At 39.7% G+C, this 21,633-nt stretch overlaps 1 protein-coding gene across 1 annotated transcript; it reads right to left on the bottom strand.

Annotated features, from left to right (window-relative positions):
* Positions 1–17,048: 17,048 nt before the first annotated feature.
* LOC306850589 (uncharacterized protein) lies at positions 17,049–20,994 on the bottom strand. The gene is made up of 3 exons (XM_079386295.1): positions 20,733–20,994; positions 17,684–18,451; positions 17,049–17,600 (listed from the first exon to the last, which is right to left on the bottom strand). Exons 1-3 carry the CDS (start codon positions 20,815–20,817, stop codon positions 17,497–17,499), a joined length of 957 nt encoding a protein of 318 aa, XP_079242421.1. The 5' UTR covers positions 20,818–20,994; the 3' UTR covers positions 17,049–17,496.
* Between the last annotated feature and the right edge of the window lie 639 nt (positions 20,995–21,633).

The following is a 21,633-nucleotide window of genomic DNA, read 5'->3' as shown; positions in this document are numbered from 1 at the left end:
GCACCCAATGAAGAAAAAGGGAAGATTGAATTTTTTTAAAATATGAATGATAAAATAAAAACATGGCATAATGTTATATTAATAGGAGATTTTAATACTGTTTTTTCAGAGCTAGATTTGGCAAGTAAAATGGTCTTTAAAGCTGAGAAGGGTAGAGAAGAGCTGGTGGACGTAATGAAGGAAAGTAATTTGATAGATGTATGGAGAGAGAGAAATAGGACAAAGAGGAAGTTTTCAAGAACACAAGTGGTGATGAATGAATTAAAACAAAGCTGAATTGATTATGTTTTATGTGATGAAGAAATGGAGGGGAATATAAAAAGTGTATATTATAAAGAAGTTGGTCTTAGCGTATAGGCCTTTAACTATGCTAAATACAGATTTTAAAGTTTTAGCAAAGGCGTTAGCAAATAGATTGAAAAAAGTTTTACCTACTATAATAAGTACGACTCAGGCATATGGAGTACAGGGGAAAGATATATTAGACACAGTTCAAAGTATAAGAGATACAATGTTTTATATGAGAGAGAAAAATAAGGGGGGACATTTAATTAGTTTGGATCTAGAGAAAGCATTTGATAGAGTGGAACATGAATATTTATTTAATGTCATTAAAAAGTTTGGATTTGGGGATAATTTTAGAAGATGGATTACGATTTTTTATTCTAACATTTACACATGTATTAAATGTAATGGTTTTATATCTGAATGTTTTCAACCAACAAGATCTATTAGACAAGGATGTCCGTTATCTGCTTTACTTTATGCATTAGTAGCAGAGCCTCTGGGATTAGCAATGAAAGCAGATGAGGAGATAAAAGGCATACAAATAGAAGAAAATACTGAGCGAGAGCCGATATATCAATATGCAGATGACACTACATTGTTGGTTGAGGACGTTCAAAGTGTAAAGAGGGCAATGAGCATTTTAGAGAAATACTGTAAAGGGTCGGGAGCACCCACACGGAAATAACCTATATAAACATATAAGTTTTAATATAGGTTTTGATATATGTTTTTAATATATGTGACATATATAAAATTGGCCGTTTTCCTATAATATATGTACATATATGCACATATATGCACATATATGTACACATATACGTGCATACATGTACCTATATAGATACATATATGCATGTGTATATATATATGTGTGCATATATGCACCTATATGTTTACCTATATATTAGTAAAATTATTCAAATCCATAGCTGCTAGACAACATAAATAAAAGCCCAAAATGTCGAAATTTACATTTTTTATTTACTTAAGAACAATCAAATAGTACAAGAACAAAAATAAGACAAAAAACTGTGTAGCCCGGTGAGCCTAAAGAAACTAAATTTGAAAGTAATGTTTATTTTACATTATAATGTGTATATTTTATTTAGTCTGTGCCTTTACAGTGTTTTCATCTATATGTATATAGTTATATAATTATATATACTATTATTTAATGTATAATATCTGATTTACGTACTGACGTATGACGCAATTAGAAAAAGGGGGGCGTGAAAGGATCGAGAAGGAGGAAGAAAAAAACGAGACGAGTCGGACGATGCAAAACATTGTGAAAGCTAAATATTAGGATTTTCACACGATAATCCCGTATATACAGACAGAATCAGTCAGTAATATTGTTGCTTTGCTGATAAGAACTTTATTTAGCTATTATTTGTGATATTCATCCTGGATTTCACTCCATGCGCTCGTGAGGTGATTCGCGCGAGCAACGAGCCCATCGCATTTGGGGCGAACCAGATAGCGCTCCGGGTGACTGGAAAAGCCCGGAGTTCCTCTGGCAACGAGGGAAAAGTCGTCACAACAGATAACGCTCGGGTGACTGGAAAAGCCTGTAGTTCCTCTGTTGCATCGCGGGACAGTGGGACAGCCGCTCACGCGCGCTGTCATCGACTTTGTCATATCGCGGGACACATCGCGTTCGGGAAACCATCAGGCCTGCAACGTAGAGTGTGTGTGGTAATGAAAGCGTGAATGTGGGCCCATTTAAGTGAGTTTTGATTTGAATTACTGAGTAGTTCATTGAATACCTATTTGAAGACTGTGTAATTGAGTTAAACAGTTATACATGTGAGGGTGTTTACCACTTGTGAGATGTGTTTGGTTTATTTTCTGAAATTGTAAATCCTTTAAACTTAAGTTGACATTTTATTTTATTCCAAAAGACTGGTTTGAATTTTCATATTTTCTGTTATTACATGTCACATTTAGAGACATAAAAAAACACTTCTAAGACAAGTATTTGATTCCATAGTCTTGATTGCTGCTGAAGGGAATGGAATACATGTGATTATTACAGGTAATCATAACTGTGACACGAATACTTACCTAGGCCCCAGCTTAAATATAGCGGGTATCATTACTGGGGTTACATAAAATGGAGGCACCGCTGGGATCCATTACCCTTATTACTACAGCAGCATTAGCCTAGAGAAAGGAAAAAAAGTTTTTTTGTAATTCTAGCAACAAGAAACAGTTTAGCTCTAGCAATGGCTCATTTGCGGACCCCTATCTTAGTCCCTGACTTGAAAAGTTGGTGCCGAGGTGAAGGTATTGATCCAGATTATGCCATCATTGTGAGTAGAATTCCAGAGGAGACAGATGTTTCTAAAATTGAAGACACTATGCATTCTATCAAAGCCCTTGGAAGAGTCAGGGTAAGAGGACGGATGTATAGCCAAGAATCACAGTCTCTGATAGTGCTCTGTGAATGTCGTGAGAAGGTGCATGCAGAGAGACTTCCTCTTGATGTATTGCCTGCTGATGGATCAGACCCATGGATCCTGAGTGCTACTAGAATTGAGGGTAATGCTTTAGATGGAGAAAGGGAAAGTTTTGTCGCACCTGATGAATCAGGACTAAGAGAAGAACATCAAGGATCAAGTTCACCTAACTTGTTAAATGCTTCTACGCCGGAGTCTATTATCAGGGCGGTCGGTGAATTGCTTGCTAAAACCACTAAAATCTCAAGTGATAGCAGTTCTTTTAGACGGCTGAGGACCTTTTCGGGTATCACTCCCATTCCGGGTGGAGAGGATAATTTAGAGAATTGGATGGAACAAGCAATGCTCATGGTTGAGGAAAGTGATCGTTCCGAAAAAGAGAAGAAGTTAAGGATAGTTGAGAGTTTGCGAGGACCAGCCTTGGAGATTATCCAAGCGGTAAGGTTTACCAATGCTGAAGCATCTCCAAAAGAGTACCTAGCAGCTATTGAAAGTGCTTTTGGAAGCTCAGAGTCTGGTGAAGATCTGTATTTCAAGTTCAGAACACTACGGCAACGTCATGGAGAATGCTTGTCGGATTTTCTGAGGAGACTTGAGAAAATCTTGATCAGGGTTGTACAAAGGGGAGGCCTACCTGCCCAGTCTGCTGGAAAAGCACGTCTGGAGCAGCTCATTAGAGGAGCAACCCAGTCTGACATCATGCTGCTTCAGTTACGGCTGAGGGAACGAAAGAGTAATCCACCTGATTTCCTAGATCTGCTACATGAGATTCGGGAAGAGGAGGTACGAGAAGCTGACAGACGAAAGTCTAATCCAACAGTTCGTCAAGTGCAAGTAGGAAGTGAGAATATCAAAGACCCGTTCTTTCAAGAGCTGGCAACTGAGATCCAAGACTTACGAATTATGGTGGCAGGGTTAACCGTTAAGTCAAAGGATGATGTGATTGCTGAAAAGAAACATAAAAGCCAGCATGCCTCAGAGTTCGCTGATGAAAGTTATGAGGTACAAGCTCTGAAGAAAGAAGTGAAAAAACTCAGACAGCAAGTGAAAGTGATGGCTGTACAACAAACAGCTAAAGTGGAGAAAGAAACTCATTCAGATGGAAACCAAGCATCAGTGAAGTTCACCCGATCAAAAGTACCTGGATCTTCTAAAAGTTCAGAAGATTACTTCTGCTACAGGTGTGGAGGTGACGGACACATTGCTTCAAAATGCAAAGCTCCTGTAAATGAGAAGAAAGTGATTCAGAAGCTCATTCAATCTCTGAGAAAAGCTAGAGGAAACCAGAAGAATGAAGAGGCTCCCGAAGAGGAACATAACTGTTCTGTGAAGAGAAGCGCGGTTCACATCAAACCAACCATCAGTATTCCCGAAGGACTAGTGGGACCATCTTCTGTTATTCCAGTAAAGGTAAATGGTATGCCTTGTCAAGCTTTGCTGGACAGTGGATCTGTGGTAACCATTATCTTTGAAGATTGGTATAACCAATACCTGGCTGATACTCCAATTCATCCCATTTCTGGACTAGCTGTCTGGGGCTTGAGTGATTCCAGTTTCCCGTATCGTGGCTATGTGGACGTGGAGCTGCAATTTCCGGAGAAGTTGACAGGAGTGCAGCATTCCATCAGTGTATTGGCTTTAGTGTGCCCAGAGCCTCATGGACCCAAACAGGTTCCATTACTCATTGGTACCAATGCCAGTATGTTCCAACGGTTAGACCAGCTTTGTAAAGAGTCTGCTGGAGTAGACATTGTTAGCACAATGCCAGTAAATCTTCAGAAAGTAAAGACGTTCAAAATGGAAGCCAGCGAACAGACAAACCCAGAAGATGCTGTGGCTGAAATTCACTGGTCAGGTCCAGGTCCACTCAGTATTCCGCCAAGGAGTGAGTGTAAAGCTACCTGCAAAGTCAAGCTGAAACAATCCATTGACAAGAGCATCTTAGTTGTTGATCAACCGTCAACCTCTAGTAGTCCTGCTGAGGTTCTAGTAAAGCCTACTATCATTCCGTCATCAGCGATCCAAGTGAACCGATTTCCTGTGCTACTGAGAAATGTGTCGGAGAAAGAAGTTTGTATTCCAGTGGGTTCAATGGTGGCTCACGGGTACATCACTGAAGTTGCCATTACTGTGAAGAAAGATCATTCAGCAAAAGGATCACCAGTAGATCCATGCTTGTTTAATTTTGGAGATTCACCGATTCCAAAATATTGGAAGGATAGGCTTTCCCAAAAACTGTCGGAGAGAACGAATGTCTTTTCACTCCATGAATGGGATGTTGGATGTGCTAAAGGAGTGGAACACCACATTCGCCTGAGTGACAGCACCCCATTTCGAGAGAGATCCCGTAGGCTAGCACCTGCTGATATTGATGACATACGCCGTCATCTTCATGAGTTATTGGCTGCTGGAGTCATCAAAGAGTCCAGGAGTGCGTATGCTTCCCCCATTGTTGTGGCCAGGAAGAAGAACGGAACGGTGCGCATGTGTATCGATTATAGAACTCTTAACACAAGAACCATTCCAGATCAATACACTGTGCCGAGGATTGATGAAGCTTTAGATTGTCTTACGGGCAGCAGATGGTTTTCCGTTTTAGATCTACGAAGCGGGTACTATCAGATCCAGATGGCTGATGAAGACAAGGACAAGACCGCTTTTATATGCCCGCTTGGGTTCTATCAGTTTGAAAGGATGCCCCAAGGAATCTCTGGAGCCCCTGCTACGTTCCAGAGATTAATGGAGAAGGCCGTAGGGGACATGAATCTGCTGGAAGTACTTGTGTACTTGGACGATCTCATAGTGTTCGGCCAGACACTAGAAGAACATGAAGAACGTCTGCTAAAAGTCTTAGATAGACTTGAAGAAAGTGGATTAAAAGTTTCACTTGACAAGTGCCAGTTCTGTCAACCTCAGGTCAAATATGTGGGGCATATCATTTCTGAGAAGGGTATTGCCACCGATCCCGCAAAGGTTGAAGCTGTGACCAATTGGAAGCAACCCACTGATTTGAAATCCCTCAGATCATTCCTGGGATTCTGTGGGTACTACAGGCGCTTCATAGCAAATTACTCGGCTATAGTCAGACCCCTTACTGAGCTTACCAAGGGATATCCACCTACTCAGCATGGCAAGAGAGCAGTAAAGAACAAAGGGATGTACTACAAGGAGTCTGAAGCTTTTGGGGGTAGGTGGACGGAAGAATGTACGGATGCCTTCCAGAAGGTCATCCATTGTCTTACTAACGCACCAGTATTGGCATTTGCTGATTCAACCAGGCCCTACATTCTGCATGTAGATGCCAGCCTGAATGGGTTGGGAGCAGTTTTAAACCAGGAGTACCCAGAAGGCTTAAGGCCAGAGCTTTTGCCAGCCGCAAACTGAAGGCATCTGAACAACGTTACCCTATCCACCAACTTGAGTTTTTAGCACTCAAGTGGGCAGTGGTAGACAAGTTTCATGATTACTTGTATGGTGCACGATTTACAGTAAGAACAGACAACAACCCACTTACTTACATACTTACCACTGCAAAGCTCAATGCAGCTGGTCACCGGTGGTTAGCTGCGCTATCCACATACAACTTCAACATACAGTATAAACCTGGAAAAAACAACATTGATGCTGATGCTCTGTCGCGCCACTTTTCTTCCACTGCCGAAGAACCAGACTGGCAAGAAATATCACCTTCTGGTATTCAGGCCCTGTGCAAAACAATAAATACTCAAAAGTGTGTAGAGCAGTTGGGAGTGTCTCCTGAAGTCATACCTGAATGCTATGCATTTTCCACCAGATTAGACATTGGTTCCCTTGAGCATTTGAGTTCCCAGGACTTAATAAAAGCTCAGGAAGAAGACCCCGCTATTTCTCCAGTGAGACATGCTGTGAAAAAAGGGCAGTTGTTTTCATTATCCAGGGACAAAAATCCTGAAGTACACCTACTACAGAAAGAAGGATCCAAACTTGTAGTAAGGAGAGGACTATTATTCCGGGTTGTAAAGAGACAACACCATGAAGAGTGTCTTCAACTTGTTTTACCGCAGAAGTATCGGTCCCTGGTCTTACAGTCCCTGCATGATGAAACTGGGCATTTAGGAGTAGATAAGACCACTGCCTTAATAAAAGATCGTTTCTATTGGCCGAGGATGTCAAATGAAATTGACCAGTATGTGAAGAACTGCGGAAAGTGTATTCTTCGTAAGACACAACCCCAAAGAGCTGCACCTTTGAAGCAGATCACCAGCAATGGTCCCATGGATCTTGTTTGTATTGATTTCTTATCCTTGGAGCCGGATTCAAAAGGAGTGTTCAACATCCTTGTAGTTACTGATCACTACACTAGGTACGCTCAAGCTTTTCCGACGAAAGATCAAAAAGCTCTCACTGTTGCCAAAGTGTTATGTGAAAGGTATTTTGTTCACTACGGATTACCAGCACGTATACATTCGGATCAGGGACGAGACTTCGAAAGCAAGTTAATATATGAGTTGCTGAAGATGTTGGGGATTCAAAAGTCAAGAACGACCCCATATCATCCTCAGGGGGACCCGCAGCCAGAACGGTTTAACCGAACTTTGCTGTCCATGCTTGGGACTCTTGATAAGTCTCAGAAGCAAAAGTGGAGTCAGCATGTCAGTCAACTAGTACATGCTTATAATTGTACTAGAAACGACGCAACCGGATATTCCCCCTATGTCCTCATGTTTGGACGAGAAGCAAGACTCCCAATTGAGCTCTGTTTCTCTGTCTCATCTGAAGGCGAAGCAGAAAATTACCAGCAATATGTATCTAAGCTAAGGTCAGACTTAAAAAGGGCCTACCAAGTAGCTTCAGATGCTGCAGACAAGAGCCACCAGAAGAACAAAAGACTTCATGATAAGAGAGTTCGAGATCAAAAACTTGAAGAAGGAGATCGAGTTCTACTGAGAAATCTAGGAGTCACAGGAAAGAACAAACTGGGAAACAAATGGAGTTCCTTACCGTATGTGGTCGTCAGTAAGATGCCAAACTTACCTGTCTACCGTGTAAAACCTGAGAAAGGTAAGGGAATTGTAAAGACATTGCATAGAAATCATCTTCTGCCTATCGGATATCTGGTAAGAATGCCAAAAGAGACAGAGGAAAAAAAAATACCTCAGAGACCAGTGACAAGGTCCCAGACTTGTCAACAAACTCCTCTCCATGAAGCAGGACCAGCTGATGTACTTGTGGAAGGAAGTTATGAAGAGGATGATTTATCGTCAGATGGCGAGGATGTTGACGCGTACATACCTCTAGAAACCATGGAAGAAATTCGAAGATTATCAGAGTCCCAGAATTTGAGATCTGTTCTACAGGAAAGAAGAGTGTCTGTTCCTGTAGAGAGTGAATCAAAAGGTGACAACAGTGTGGAGAACGTAATACACTTGGTTAAAGATTCTGAGCCAAAGAGGATGGGTGACTCTCTGGAAAGAGAAAGATATGATGAGGACACAACGCAAGAAGTTGAAAGACCTAACTCTCCTGTGGTAGAAGGGAATAACTTACCTTTTCCTGAAGAACCTGATGGTGTAAATAATCCAAATGGTCTGGAGCCTGCTAGAGAAATTAGGTCTAAAAGAGAAATAAAGCCTGTAGTAAAACTCAGTTATGATGAGTTAGGTAAATCTACAAACCGCCCAATATATACCATTACCCGTGGTATGCCGGTGCACTGCAGTTTTGTTTCAGAGGGTAGGAGAAGTAATTGTAACACTGTGTGGTGCCACCCTCTTGCTACTTGCCACAGATGCAGTAAAGTACCTGAGAGAAAAATAATTAAACAACTGTAAAGTCCCAAAAGTTTGATGAGGACCTCAAACCTTTAGAAGGGGGAGGGTGTAGCCCGGTGAGCCTAAAGAAACAAAATTTGAAAGTAATGTTTATTTTACATTATAATGTGTATATTTTATTTAGTCTGTGCCTTTACAGTGTTTTCATCTGTATGTATATAGTTATATAATTATATATACTATTATTTAATGTATAATATCTGATTTACGTACTGACGTATGACGCAATTAGAAAAAGGGGGGCGTGAAAGGATCGAGAAGGAGGAAGAAAAAAACGAGACGAGTCGGACGATGCAAAAGATTGTGAAAGCTAAATATTAGGATTTTCACACGATAATCCCGTATATACAGACAGAATCAGTCAGTAATATTGTTGCTTTGCTGATAAGAACTTTATTTAGCTATTATTTGTGATATTCATCCTGGATTTCACTCCATGCGCTCGTGAGGTGATTCGCGCGAGCAACGAGCCCATCGCATTTGGGGCGAACCAGATAGCGCTCCGGGTGACCGGAAAAGCCTGTAGTTCCTCTGTTGCATCGCGGGACAGTGGGACAGCCGCTCACGCGCGCTGTCATCGACCTTGTCATATCGCGGGACACATCGCGTTCGGGAAACCATCAGGCCTGCAACGTAGAGTGTGTGTGGTAATGAAAGCGTGAATGTGGGTCCATTTAAGTGAGTTTTGATTTGAATTACTGAGTAGTTCATTGAATACCTATTTGAAGACTGTGTAATTGAGTTAAACAGTTATACATGTGAGGGTGTTTACCACTTGTGAGATGTGTTTGGTTTATTTTCTGAAATTGTAAATCCTTTAAACTTAAATTGACATTTTATTTTATTCCAAAAGACTGGTTTGAATTTTCATATTTTCTGTTATTACATGTCACATTTAGAGACATAAAAAAACACTTCTAAGACAAGTATTTGATTCCATAGTCTTGATTGCTGCTGAAGGGAATGGAATACATGTGATTATTACAGGTAATCATAACTGTGACACGAATACTTACCTAGGCCCCAGCTTAAATATAGCGGGTATCATTACTGGGGTTACAACTGAACAGAAAAAAAATAATTATCTTGATGATCTACGTTGTGACAACCGGAAAAGTGAAATTCCCGGCTACGTTGCTACAACGTAACTTCAATAGTTGTGTGCTGGTAATCAGTTGGTAATTTTTTATAATTATTTATTTTCTGTGGGCGGACATGCTGTAGTTTAACCTAATTTATGTCCTCATATGCCCAAACTAATGTAAAGGCTGTTTCAACAGCTGTGAATGATGAATACAGACTCGAAATGAATTTAATTCATTTATTTTGAAAAACACACACATATGAACAGTAAAATACACCCAAATTATTAATAAAAACATAGGATATACAGCGAAATATGAATGAAAGCATTCAGGAAGTTCCGTGCTCAGCATCATTATAAACAGATATGCTATAGCATAATATTTGCTAGCAGACAATTCAGATAATTAAGGAAAGATACCTTAATCACAGATGTATAAATATTAACAAAAGTACTTAAAGTAGACTGTATAAACATCATTTTTCGAAATAATACATCTTTAAAATATTGAAAATGTTCATAAAACAGAATTACCAATTATAACCACATGTGAACATGTTTCACACAAAAATGTAAATTCTGTTACTTACCCTCATGTCGCTCCAAACCCATAAGACCCTTTTGTGCAGAACACAAATGAAGATATTTTTAACAGATGCCTTGTGTACGCAAAAAAACAGCAACAACAAAAATATTATGTTTTTATTCACAAATTATGTATATCCAACGCATTTTCACAAAAGCAGCATGAGATGACCGGTTCTCACGAAAAAACAACACTGATGCATCATGGTTAACTTACATTTTGCACATGTTACTGTTGTTAATAAAAGTATTTTAAAAGTATAAAAAATGTTGTGCTTCCTAACTCAAGCTCAGTGCTTTACTGTCACATGTACATTACCAAGAAGTAAATGTGTAATATTACTAGTAACTACACTTATTAATGCAAAACTATAATAATTTTATGATTTAATTATCTTTATTTTTAATACCGCCCACACACCACCCCAAGCGCTACCAAATCTGCTTCTGGCGCCACCATCTGTAGAACTCAGTGGCGCTGGTCTCAAAAGTTAGTCTGGAGCCCTGCTATATATGCAAATGTGGTACAATTAAAATTACTATGCAAGTACTAAAAAAAAAAGTCAGCTGCTGAAATGTTACAAGGATAGTACATAAGAACCGCACCAAAACAGTGACTCTAAAATGGTTATAAAAACCAAACCAAATATACATACTGAGAATGTGTTTGACATAAAAAAAATAAATTAAAAAAAAGATCTTACACAGCAAAAGATGCAGTGACCTGTGGCTAAATGGCCTTTGGTTTTATGTAGCTGTGATTGACACACAAACAAAAGGGGGAAAAAAGATAATAGCGTCGCTGAATATGAGTCAATGATAAATGACTTTATAGTTAGTAAAACTGAAGAACTTGATTAGTTTGTTCATGTGCACTGCACTAGGTTGGAGCAAAACTCTGCATGTAAGTGGACCTTGAGAGACAATGTTGAGATCTCCTAACATGACAATTGAGAGAGGCAGGATGACTTCTAGATTGATGACTTCTAACACTGGTGTCCAGTCCTGGGCATGGAGGACCAACATTCTGCAGAGTTTCTGGTGACTTGATCAACTGCTCAGGTCTGCTTAATTGGGGTTGGAGCTAAACCAAACTAAAAAAAAGAGATTTTATGATTTTTTTTCATTTTATGATTCATAAATATGCACGACATCTGAAAATGCACAAAGATGAGAAGAAAGCAATGTGTTTAATGAGAACTTTCAACCCACTGAAAAATAAGAAATATTAAGTCATCAGATGCATTTTTATTTATTCTTGTTATTCTTATTATTATTATTCAAATAAATTATAATTACCTTTTGGTTTATTGATGATTTTCAGTCTCTGAAATAGAAACATTCTATCAATTATGGATGGCATCATACATCATATGTAACGATATTTAATAGGAGATCTAACACCATGTCTACACCGAATGGCGCAACAAAATACAATAGAACCTATAATTATATGATGATGTCTACACTGGATGCAGCGCGACACAACAAATCCCTGACCGTAAACTGATGCCTCGTTCTATTTATGACGTACTGACACAAAGTTCAAATGATTTTCAATGGTCCCTTTGTTGCGTCCAGTGTAGACACGGTGTGAGAGCGTCTAGCTTGGGTATAGAGAATGGGAATCTACGTCATTGTGCATTGCATTCTGGGTATACAATACAAATCACCACAGGAAAAGATGACTATTTACGTTAATATTTTTAAGAGCTTCTGGCATTTTATTAGAATAAATGAATGAATATTCGATCCCTTGTGTTATTAAAGATTGTGGTCAATTATTTATGTTTTTGAAATAAGTCTCATGTTCACCAAGAAAACGGCATTTATTTGATCATAAATAAAAACAGTAATATTGTGAAATATTATTATTATTTAAAATACATTTTCTATGTGAATATATTGTAAAATGTAATTTATTCTTGTTTTTGCTAAGCGTGATTTCTGAAGGATCATGTGACACTGAAGACAGGCATAATGATGCTGAAAATACAGCTTTGATCACTTTTTAAAAAATTTTTTTAAAACAATATAGAAAACAGTTAAAAAATGGCAATTTCACAATATTACCGTTTTACTGTATTTTAATAAAATAAATGCAGCAGTCGTGAGCATAAAAGACTTCTTTCAAATACGTGACAAATCTGACCCTTAAACTTTAGGCAGTGTATGTTTGAGGTACTACTTACTTATATTGTTCATAATGTCTAGAGATGTTCTTCGACAGGAGATACGCTCCAACTGTAGTGCACAGCCATCAGCGTGGAAGAATCTAGGAACATAATCTCTCACAGAGCCAACAATATTTATTATACAATGCCAGGTTTATTTAAACTATAGCAGAGGTGAAATGCAGAAAACAAAAATAATAATTTACAGAATATACAATTTAATAACAATGTACATGTCACGGTTTAGTTTCCTTTCAGTTCTGTTTTGACCTTATTTGGTAGTTCCTGTTCTAGTTTCCTGTCATTAGTTAATCATCGTTCATTTTCATCACCTGTGTGTAATCAATTATCTTGTTTCCTTGTTTGGTTGGTCCCTTTATAAGTCCTCAGTTCTCCCTCAGTCTTTGTCTTGGATTAATGTTAAGTTGGGGTATTACATGTTGTTTTTTATTAAATATCTAAATTTCTCCTATTCCTCTTCATGCGCTTATTCCAAACCATTACAGAATCCAAGACGGGGAGGCGTCTGATGTTAGTTCCCCGCAAGGGAGATTCGGGGATGTTCCGCGAGCTTCCTCCGCCCGCGGCGAAGATGGTTCCGCCGTCCACGGCGATGATTGTGCCGCCGTACGAGGCGATGATGATTCCGCCCGCGGCGAAGATGGTTCCGCCGTCCGAGGCGATGATGGTTCCACCCACGGCAAAGACAGTTCCGCCGACACAAAACGCGGGGCTATTGGATGAGGCTCTGCCCCCGGAGTTCTCGGCTCCCATACTCTCTCCAGTGCATGCTCCTCGCCAGTGCCCTCCAGTGCCTGCTCCTCGCCAGTGCCCTCCAGTGCCTGCTCCTCGCCAGTGCCATCCAGTGCCTGCTCCTCGCAAGTGCCCTCCAGTGCCTGCTCCTCGCCAGTGCCCTCCTTCGTCTCCGCTGGTTCCGCCCAGCTCTCCTGCGTCTCCGCTGGTTCCCCCCAGCTCTCCTGCATCCCCGCTGGTCCCGTATCGATCCGCGCTCCCAGAGCACCCCCGAGAAGTCGCACTTCCAGAGCACCCCCGAGAATTCGCGCTGCCAGAGCGCCGCCGAGAGTCCACGCTGCAAGAGCGCCCTCCTGCGTCTCCGCTTGTCCCGTCCAGCTCTCCTGCGTCTCCGCTGGTCCCGTCCAGCTCTCCTGCGTCTCCGCTGGTCCCGTCCAGCTCCGCGCCTCCCGAGCGCCCTCAAGTATCCACGCTGCAAGAGCACCCCCAAATGTCCGCGCTGCAAGAGCGCCCTCAAGTATCCGCGCTGCAAGAGCGCCCTCAAGTATCCGCGCTGCAAGAGCGCCCCAAATGTCCGCGCTGCAAGAGCGCCCTCAAGTATCTGCGCTGCAAGAGCACCCTCAAGTATCTGCGCTGCAAGAGCGCCCCCAAATGTCCGCTCCTCTCGAGCGTCCTCAAGAGCCCGCTCTTCCTGAACGCTCCACAGAGCCCGCTTCTCCTCAATTGTTCCCTGGAGGGAACTTCCCCAAGATTTTTTTTGGGGGGGCTATATACCCCTGGCCTGCATGGCTGGGCCGAAGGCAAAGGCCACGGAGCTCCCTGTGCTATCTCGGCCAACCCAAAAAATAGTCTCTCCAGGGCCTCCCTTGTCTCCTGATCTACCATGGCCTCCCATGTCTCCTGATCCGCCGTGGTCTCCCGTGTCTCCTGATCCGCCATGACCTCCCAAGGGCCCTGATCCGCCCTGGAGGCTTCCCTGGTCTCCTCCCTGTCCTGGCCCGGCTCCAGAGCGCCCGCCCCCCCCGCCCATTATGTGTATGTTACGGTGCGGGACGCACCTTCCGGTAGGGGGGCGATATCTGTCACGGTTTAATTTCCTTTCAGTTCTGTTTTGACCTTATTTGGTAGTTCCTGTTCTAGTTTCCTGTCATTAGTTAATCATCGTTCATTTTCATCACCTGTGTGTAATCAATTATCTTGTTTCCTTGTTTGGTTGGTCCCTTTATAAGTCCTCAGTTCTCCCTCAGTCTTTGTCTTGGATTAATGTTAAGTTGGTGTATTATATGTTGTTTTTTATTAAATATCTACATTTCTCCTATTCCTCTTCGTGCGCTCATTCCAAACCATTACAGTATATTATAGGTTTACTTATTTAGTAATGCTCTTACAGTGTTACTTATATGTTTGGACATCAAAGCCCTTTTAAAATAACTAACAAGCAAACACACACACATTTTGCAAAAGAAAATTACAGATGCATGGTGATAAAGGCAAAATATGTTGTGAAAGATGCATATAAAGTTATTTAAGTTTTCTCAGATCACCTGTGTTTTCTATTTCTCTGTCAGCAGCTCCCTTCAGAAATTGTTTAAATCAGGAACTTCTCCTGTGTCATAGATGGTTTTTTCTGACACTTCTGAAATCACAGAACAAGTGGTATCAATATGTGTTTAAAGATCAAAACCTGTTTTAAGTTTCAGCCCATTTTCACGCTCTGTGTAAGTGATTTATCCGATTAACTGTAATGTACAGTAACGTTACATACTTATAGGTTAAATTAGTTTACTTCCATTCATCCTTTGACAACTTGCCAGCAAAACCTTTATATAAAAAATGCTCATCTACACATAAGATGCCATTAAAAGCCCAAACTTTCAGAAACAAGAGCTCAAGTCTATAGTTACGTTAGCTCTTATAGTTAGCCTCACGGTTGAGATGCTAACAGACTTTTTCTGAAGACACTAAACCATTTCTATAAAGTAAATATTCAACAAAAGCGTGTCATTTACATGAAAAAAAGTGTCAGGAACACTTGTATGTACTATTTGTGCAATTTTAGAGACTAAACTTACCTGAAATGAGTGAAAACAGCAGTGAGAGACGGCGTTTAGCTGTTTGACAGTTGAGCTGCCCCCCGTTTCCATGGTGACTTCCTCCGCTCCAGCTCAGCGCGCGTAGAAGTCACGCAGAATTTACGTAAATATAATAATAATATAATATAATAGCTTCAGAAATGGTAAACGTGGTGTAGAAATAACAATGAAAAAACACTGATTAAAAACTAAGGCGTATAAATAGGAATATATTTTTTCGTACACATTAATACATGCATCATGAACAATTTTTATATATTTCAATATATTTAACAGTTCTACATTCCTATGGGTGTAATTAATGTGAATTTATTAATAGGCTATATAAAGGTAGTTTATTATGGTTTTTGAACTACTGAGATGTTTAATATGTTTTTATGGATGCATTATAGGCATATTAATATTATATTAAATGATTGTTAACAGGTGTACTACACAGCACAAGCATTTTCAACGAGATAACCCAAAGGGGGCAGTTTCTGCCATGCCAAATATACAGTATATTTACATATAGTTTGCGAATATTAATAACAAATAATCTATGGGATGTGCAGGTTGTGCGGTGACAAATAACCTGAAACTATTTCTACATCTATTTCTTCACTTCCTATATTAAAAGCAGTCGTCCATATTTGACTTGGTGAAAAGAAACACATTTTATCTTTAAGGAACGTTCAATCTTGTGTCTGAAGTTTAATTAAGCGGCATTATGGTAATCAGAGAGCATATAAAGAATGTACACAGATTACGTGCATACGACGTTGCAGTTACGTTTTCAGTAAGTCATTAAATTACCAACATATTACGATTAGAGTACCTATCTGGGATGTTCTTGGTTATCTTGTTACGTTAGGAGGACGTACTGATGATGTTGTGAGTTGGTAAAGGGATGGTAATGCAATTACATGCATACGACGTCGTGGTTACGTTGCCTATTGGTAAATCATGAAATTACCAAAAATTACCAATACGTTACGTAACGGTTACGTCTTGTGTTAGCAGGGAGCTCACGTGATTAATGTTCTCTGCCGCTTCAGTTCAGTACGTTACGTGATTGCCCCCTACTGATCATGTCTTTCCTGTTAGAGCATCCCCTGCGACGCTGCGCAATATATGTCATGGTCACACGTAATCCGTTTACTGCACGCACGCAATCTCAGTGGCCAGATCTGTAGCTGTTTAGGTGCGTTTAACTGGTTTTGGAGCTAAACTCAGTGACCCTCCACGATTGTTTGGTGAACCCTGCACTAGGCTATAAATGCGGACAAGAGTACCTGTTCACATTCCACACACATCAAAATAGCTGTGATGCATGTGGAGACTCAGATCATGTGCATAGCTATCCAATTGTAAAAAAAAAAATAAGACCAGAGGTGCAATCTGAACAAATATTTAAAGTATATGGGTTGTGGCACAGGGATTAACTAGGAAACTTAAAAATGGCACTTTATGACATAAATGTTGCTGACCCCTGGCTTAGGCTGACACTATGTCCACACGTCTTGGGTGAACTCAAGTGACAGTTAAGGGATTTTATTTTTTTGCTTGAAACTTTTGTGCATCCTTGTTTCCTTTCCTTGCATCCTTTCCTCGCATCTTAGCTCCACCCCTTCAGGATGCGAGGGGAGGATGCGCGGAAAAGACGCGAGGAGGAATTGAATCAAGTGAAATGATATCCTCGCTCCCTTTAGCGTCACTTCAGAGCGTCACCAGCTGCACAAAATGGATCGGCCCTTATGCTGTTAAAGTTTGTTTTTAAAGACATTCAAAATAAATATTAATAAGGCAAGTGCCTTGTTGAAATATATGACATACTGTATATGGTTTATTTAAGTTGCAAAGGTAAAATATAACTTAAAATTACAACAACAGATGAGAAGGGGGAAGAGAATTTACACGTGTGTCAGGTTTTTCAATGAAAAAGACTTCCGCATAGGATACACCTTTGTATGCTCGCTCATAGCTACTCTGGAAGGCTCCTCACTCCTCGTTCTGCAATTAGAGAATTGAGATGTCCTTCAAGATGGCTGAGCTCGATCGGTTTCCGGGTCATAGGATGGAGGAGAGAGGAAGCAAGGAGGGATATTGAGAAGCACTCGTTTCCACACTGATCACATGTGATCTCCGGTGTGAATTCTCATGTGACACCTGAGGTTCATTGCTGTTGTGAAGCTCCTTCCACACTCTTGGCAAGTGAAAGGCTTCTCTCCAGAGTGAACGCTCATGTGGAGATTTAAAAACAATTTCTCAGTGAAGCTCTTTCCACACTGAGTGCAGGTGAAAAGCTTCTCTCCAGTGTGAACTCTTATGTGGAGTTTTAAGTTTCTTTTCCCAGTAAAGCTCTTTCCACACTGAGTGCAGGTGAAAAGCTTCTCTCCAGTGTGAACTCTTATGTGGAGTTTTAAGTTTCTTTTCCCAGTAAAGCTCTTTCCACACTGAGTGCATGCATAAGGCTTCTCTCCAGTGTGAACGCTCATGTGGACTTTTAAGTTTCTTTTCACAGTAAAGCTCTTTCCACACTGAGTGCATGCATAAGGCTTCTCTCCAGTGTGAACGCTCATGTGGACTTTTAAGTTGCTTTTCCCAGTAAAGCTCTTTCCACACTGAGTGCATGCATACGGCTTCTCTCCAGTGTGAACGCTCATGTGGACTTTAAGATGTTCTTTTTGTGTGAAACTCTTCTCACACTGTTGGCAGGTGAAAGGCTTCTCTCCAGTGTGAATTCTTATGTGGGCTTTAAGCCTTTCGCTTTCTCTGAAACCTTTTCCACACTGTTGGCATGTGTATGGCCTCTCTCCAGTGTGAACTCTCATGTGGAGTTTAAGATGTTCTTTTTGTGTGAAACTCTTTCCACACTGAGCGCATGCATAAGGCTTCTCTCCAGTGTGAATTCGTATATGCTTATTAAGGTTTCCTTTATGATTACAAGTCTTTCCACAGTGTTTGCAGGTGAAAAGTTTCTCTTTAGTGTGAATTCTCATGTGTCTTTCAAGGGTTTCGTTTTGAGTAAATCTTTTCCCACAGTGTTGGCAGAAGAAACCTCTAGTTCCGGTCTTCTGAGCTCTTTTTCGTGTGGAAGTTTTTTTAGTCTGCAAGCAGCTAAAATATTTTTCTTCCGTTATGAAATCAGGATTTTTCTCAACCAGGTACTTCTCTTCATTTTCATTCAGTTCTTGACTCTCCTCTTTCAGCACCTTCAGGTCTAAGGTGAATAGAGACAAATACAAGTTAAAAGGTTAGTTCACAAAAAATGAAAATTACCCCACGATTTACTCACCCCTCAAGCCATCCTAGGTGTATAGGACTTTCTTCTTTCAGACGAACACAATCAGAATTATTAAAAAAATAAATACCCTGCGTCTTCCAAGCTTTATTGTAGTGAATAGAGATGAGATTTTGAAGCCCAAAAATCATCGAGCGATCATAAAACGTACTTCACACAGCTCCAAGAGGTTAATAAAGGCCTTGTGAAGTGAATCAATGCATTTGTGTAAGACAAATATCCTTATTGAAAACTTTATTAAGCAAAACAACTAGCTTCTGGAGCCATGCGGATACGCATTTGACTTGCGTTAACTTGCGTGATGCAGTGCACACTCCTATGATGTGCTGCGCAGCTCATGTGCTTAGAATGTGTTGTGTTACGTAGAACATCAGGAGCGTGCACTACGTCACAGAAGTTAACACAAGGCAAATGCGAATGACCGTCAAAATCTCACCCCCTATTCACTGCCATTATAAAGCTTGGAACAGCAAGGATTTTTTTTTTAACTGTGTTTGTCTGAAAGAAGAAAGTCATATACACCAATGATAGCTTGAGGGCAGGGCCAGCCCGTGGCATAGGAGAAGTAGGCAAATGCTAGGGGCGCCGCCGATCCCTAGGGACTCCAAAACTGTTTTTTTTTTTTTTATTACCAATACTACTTCAATACTCTAAATTTAAAATATTACAAAAAAGTGATCGTCCCACAAAACAACTATTTTATTGCTCTCCTCGGTTCGACGCATGATCAATCTCCCCCTGCACAGACGCACTTCCACATACATCAGTTACCTGATTCTGATAGATGTACTGTACTTAAGTACACTTTTTGAGTATCTTTACTTTACTTGAGTGTTATTTTTTTCTGGAAACTTGCTACTTTACCTTTACTACACTTGAAAACAAATATCGTACTTTATACTCCGCTAAATTTATATCAAGCAGTTTTTCCTGTGCGCGCATTTCAGATTCACAGAACCCTTGTTTTCTGCTAAATCCAGCCTGCAATGGACCGGAATTGCTCTGAGACAGTTTCATTTGAGTAAAACTAGCGTCATATCATACAGGTCCTTCTCAAAAAATTAGCATATTGTGATAAAGTTCATTATTTTCTGTAATGTACTGATAAACATTAGACTTTCATATATTTTAGATTCATTACAACACAACTGAAGTAGTTCAAGCCTTTTATTGTTTTAATATTGATGATTTTGGCATACAGCTCATGAAAACCCAAAATTCCTATCTCAAAAAAATAGCATATCATGAAAAGGTTCTCTAAACGAGCTATTAACCTAATCATCTGAATCAACTAATTAACTCTAAACACCTGCAAAAGATTCCTGAGGCTTTTAAAAACTCCCAGCCTGGTTCATTACTCAAAACCGCAATCATGGGTAAGACTGCCGACCTGACTGCTGTCCAGAAGGCCATCATGAATAAATGAACTTTATCACAATATGCTAATTTTTTGAGAAGGACCTGTACACGGAACCCATCAACAACAAAGTTTGTTTGACTTGAAGACACTACGCTGCGGCAGTACTGCTACTGCTATTCTAACACCTAAAATACATTGTGGGTAAAAAGTGTTTGTTTCAGCCAGTTAAAGGGTGCACATGATCAGGTACCACCTCCACCTCATTTTGAGCCAAGAAAAACCCTGATGCTGATAATAACATGAGAATAGTTTAGTAGAACATTGCTGCCATCTGCTGGAAATCAAACACTTTTCAAATTTATTTTGAACAGTAACAGTTTAGTTTGAAACAGTAGCCTACTGCCAGAGAAGTGTTCAAATGAATACAGTTTTGTGCAGGAATACCAGATGTAATTATTATTGATGTTTAATTGTGTTTCATTTATAAAGTGATTTAGGAAGCACCTATATTTTTATAGTTTCACTGGAAACTATTTAAAATAAGGTTAATTGTCAATAACTAACACTAACAAAAATAATAAATACGGTTACAAATGTATTGTTCATTGTTAGTTATTATTCAGTAATGTTAATGTTAGGCAAGGGGCACCAGGTAAAATCTTGCCTAAGGCAGCATATCGGAGTAAATTTCATTTTTGGGTAAACTATCCCTTTAGCCTACACTCCAGGTCAAATAAAAGCCATAATTAGGAAAATCATGACATTCTTCAGAAATATCATTCATTTCTGTAGAGCTGTGAGTATGAATCAAATGAGTTCAGCTTTGAGAAATGAACCGACCTGTTTGTTCCTCAGTATCTTCATGTTTGATGCTGAATACTTCTGCAATCCTGATGTCTGCACTCTCCTCTTTAATAAACGCCATCTTTATAATAGTGTGTCAATATGGATGTCTTTGGACAAGATGACAATAATTAACAGAAAGAAAATAAATCCAAACTAAATGTGTTACTCCACTTTCCTCAAATAAAATAAAATGTTCTTTCTTCAGCCAAATCACAACAGAGCAGGAGTGTGGCACAGCCTTATGATGTCATATCCCCCCTCCAAAATAAAAGTCCCGCTCTCATGCCAAATTCAGAAAGTTGCAAACATATTTACATACTAATAATAAAACATATCAATGATGTTCAGAGTACAATTCTTGGTGAAATACATATGGATGTTGTGCTATGAAATAACTAGAAATGAAAGAATTTGAACAACATCTAATAAGTGAGATTCTGTAAATGATTCAACACTTTATATATATATATATATATATATATATATTATGATTTTTTAAAGATACATTCAGGGTGCAAGAAAACAACAAATAATAAAAATAAATTCATAAATATATTTTAAAAAATAGAAATGATAAAAGAGAAAGTAATAGCAGAAGTAGTAAAGTAAGTACATTCTCATCAGAAGATAATGGAAAATTAGGAGATACTGAGACAAAGAGACAAAGTATTAGGTGCACTTAAAACTGAATTCTACAAATCAAAACAAAAATGAAATGTACTAGCTGGAATGAAAAGGACTTAATCAGACAATAAGAGTTTGCAGAGTTTGTATGTAAGCTACAAAGGGCACACAACATGCCTTTATGTTAAAATGAAATAAAATCACTTCTCATGAAGAACAAGAACATGGTCTTCTTTTTAATTAAATACCCATGGTTATATAGGATAATTAT

The sequence above is a fragment of the Barbus barbus genome (assembly GCF_936440315.1).
Source record: "Barbus barbus genome assembly, chromosome: 3".
Classification (NCBI taxonomy): domain Eukaryota; kingdom Metazoa; phylum Chordata; class Actinopteri; order Cypriniformes; family Cyprinidae; genus Barbus; species Barbus barbus.
Note: the sequence above shows the minus strand (reverse complement) of the source record. Positions and strands in the feature narration are given on the sequence as shown.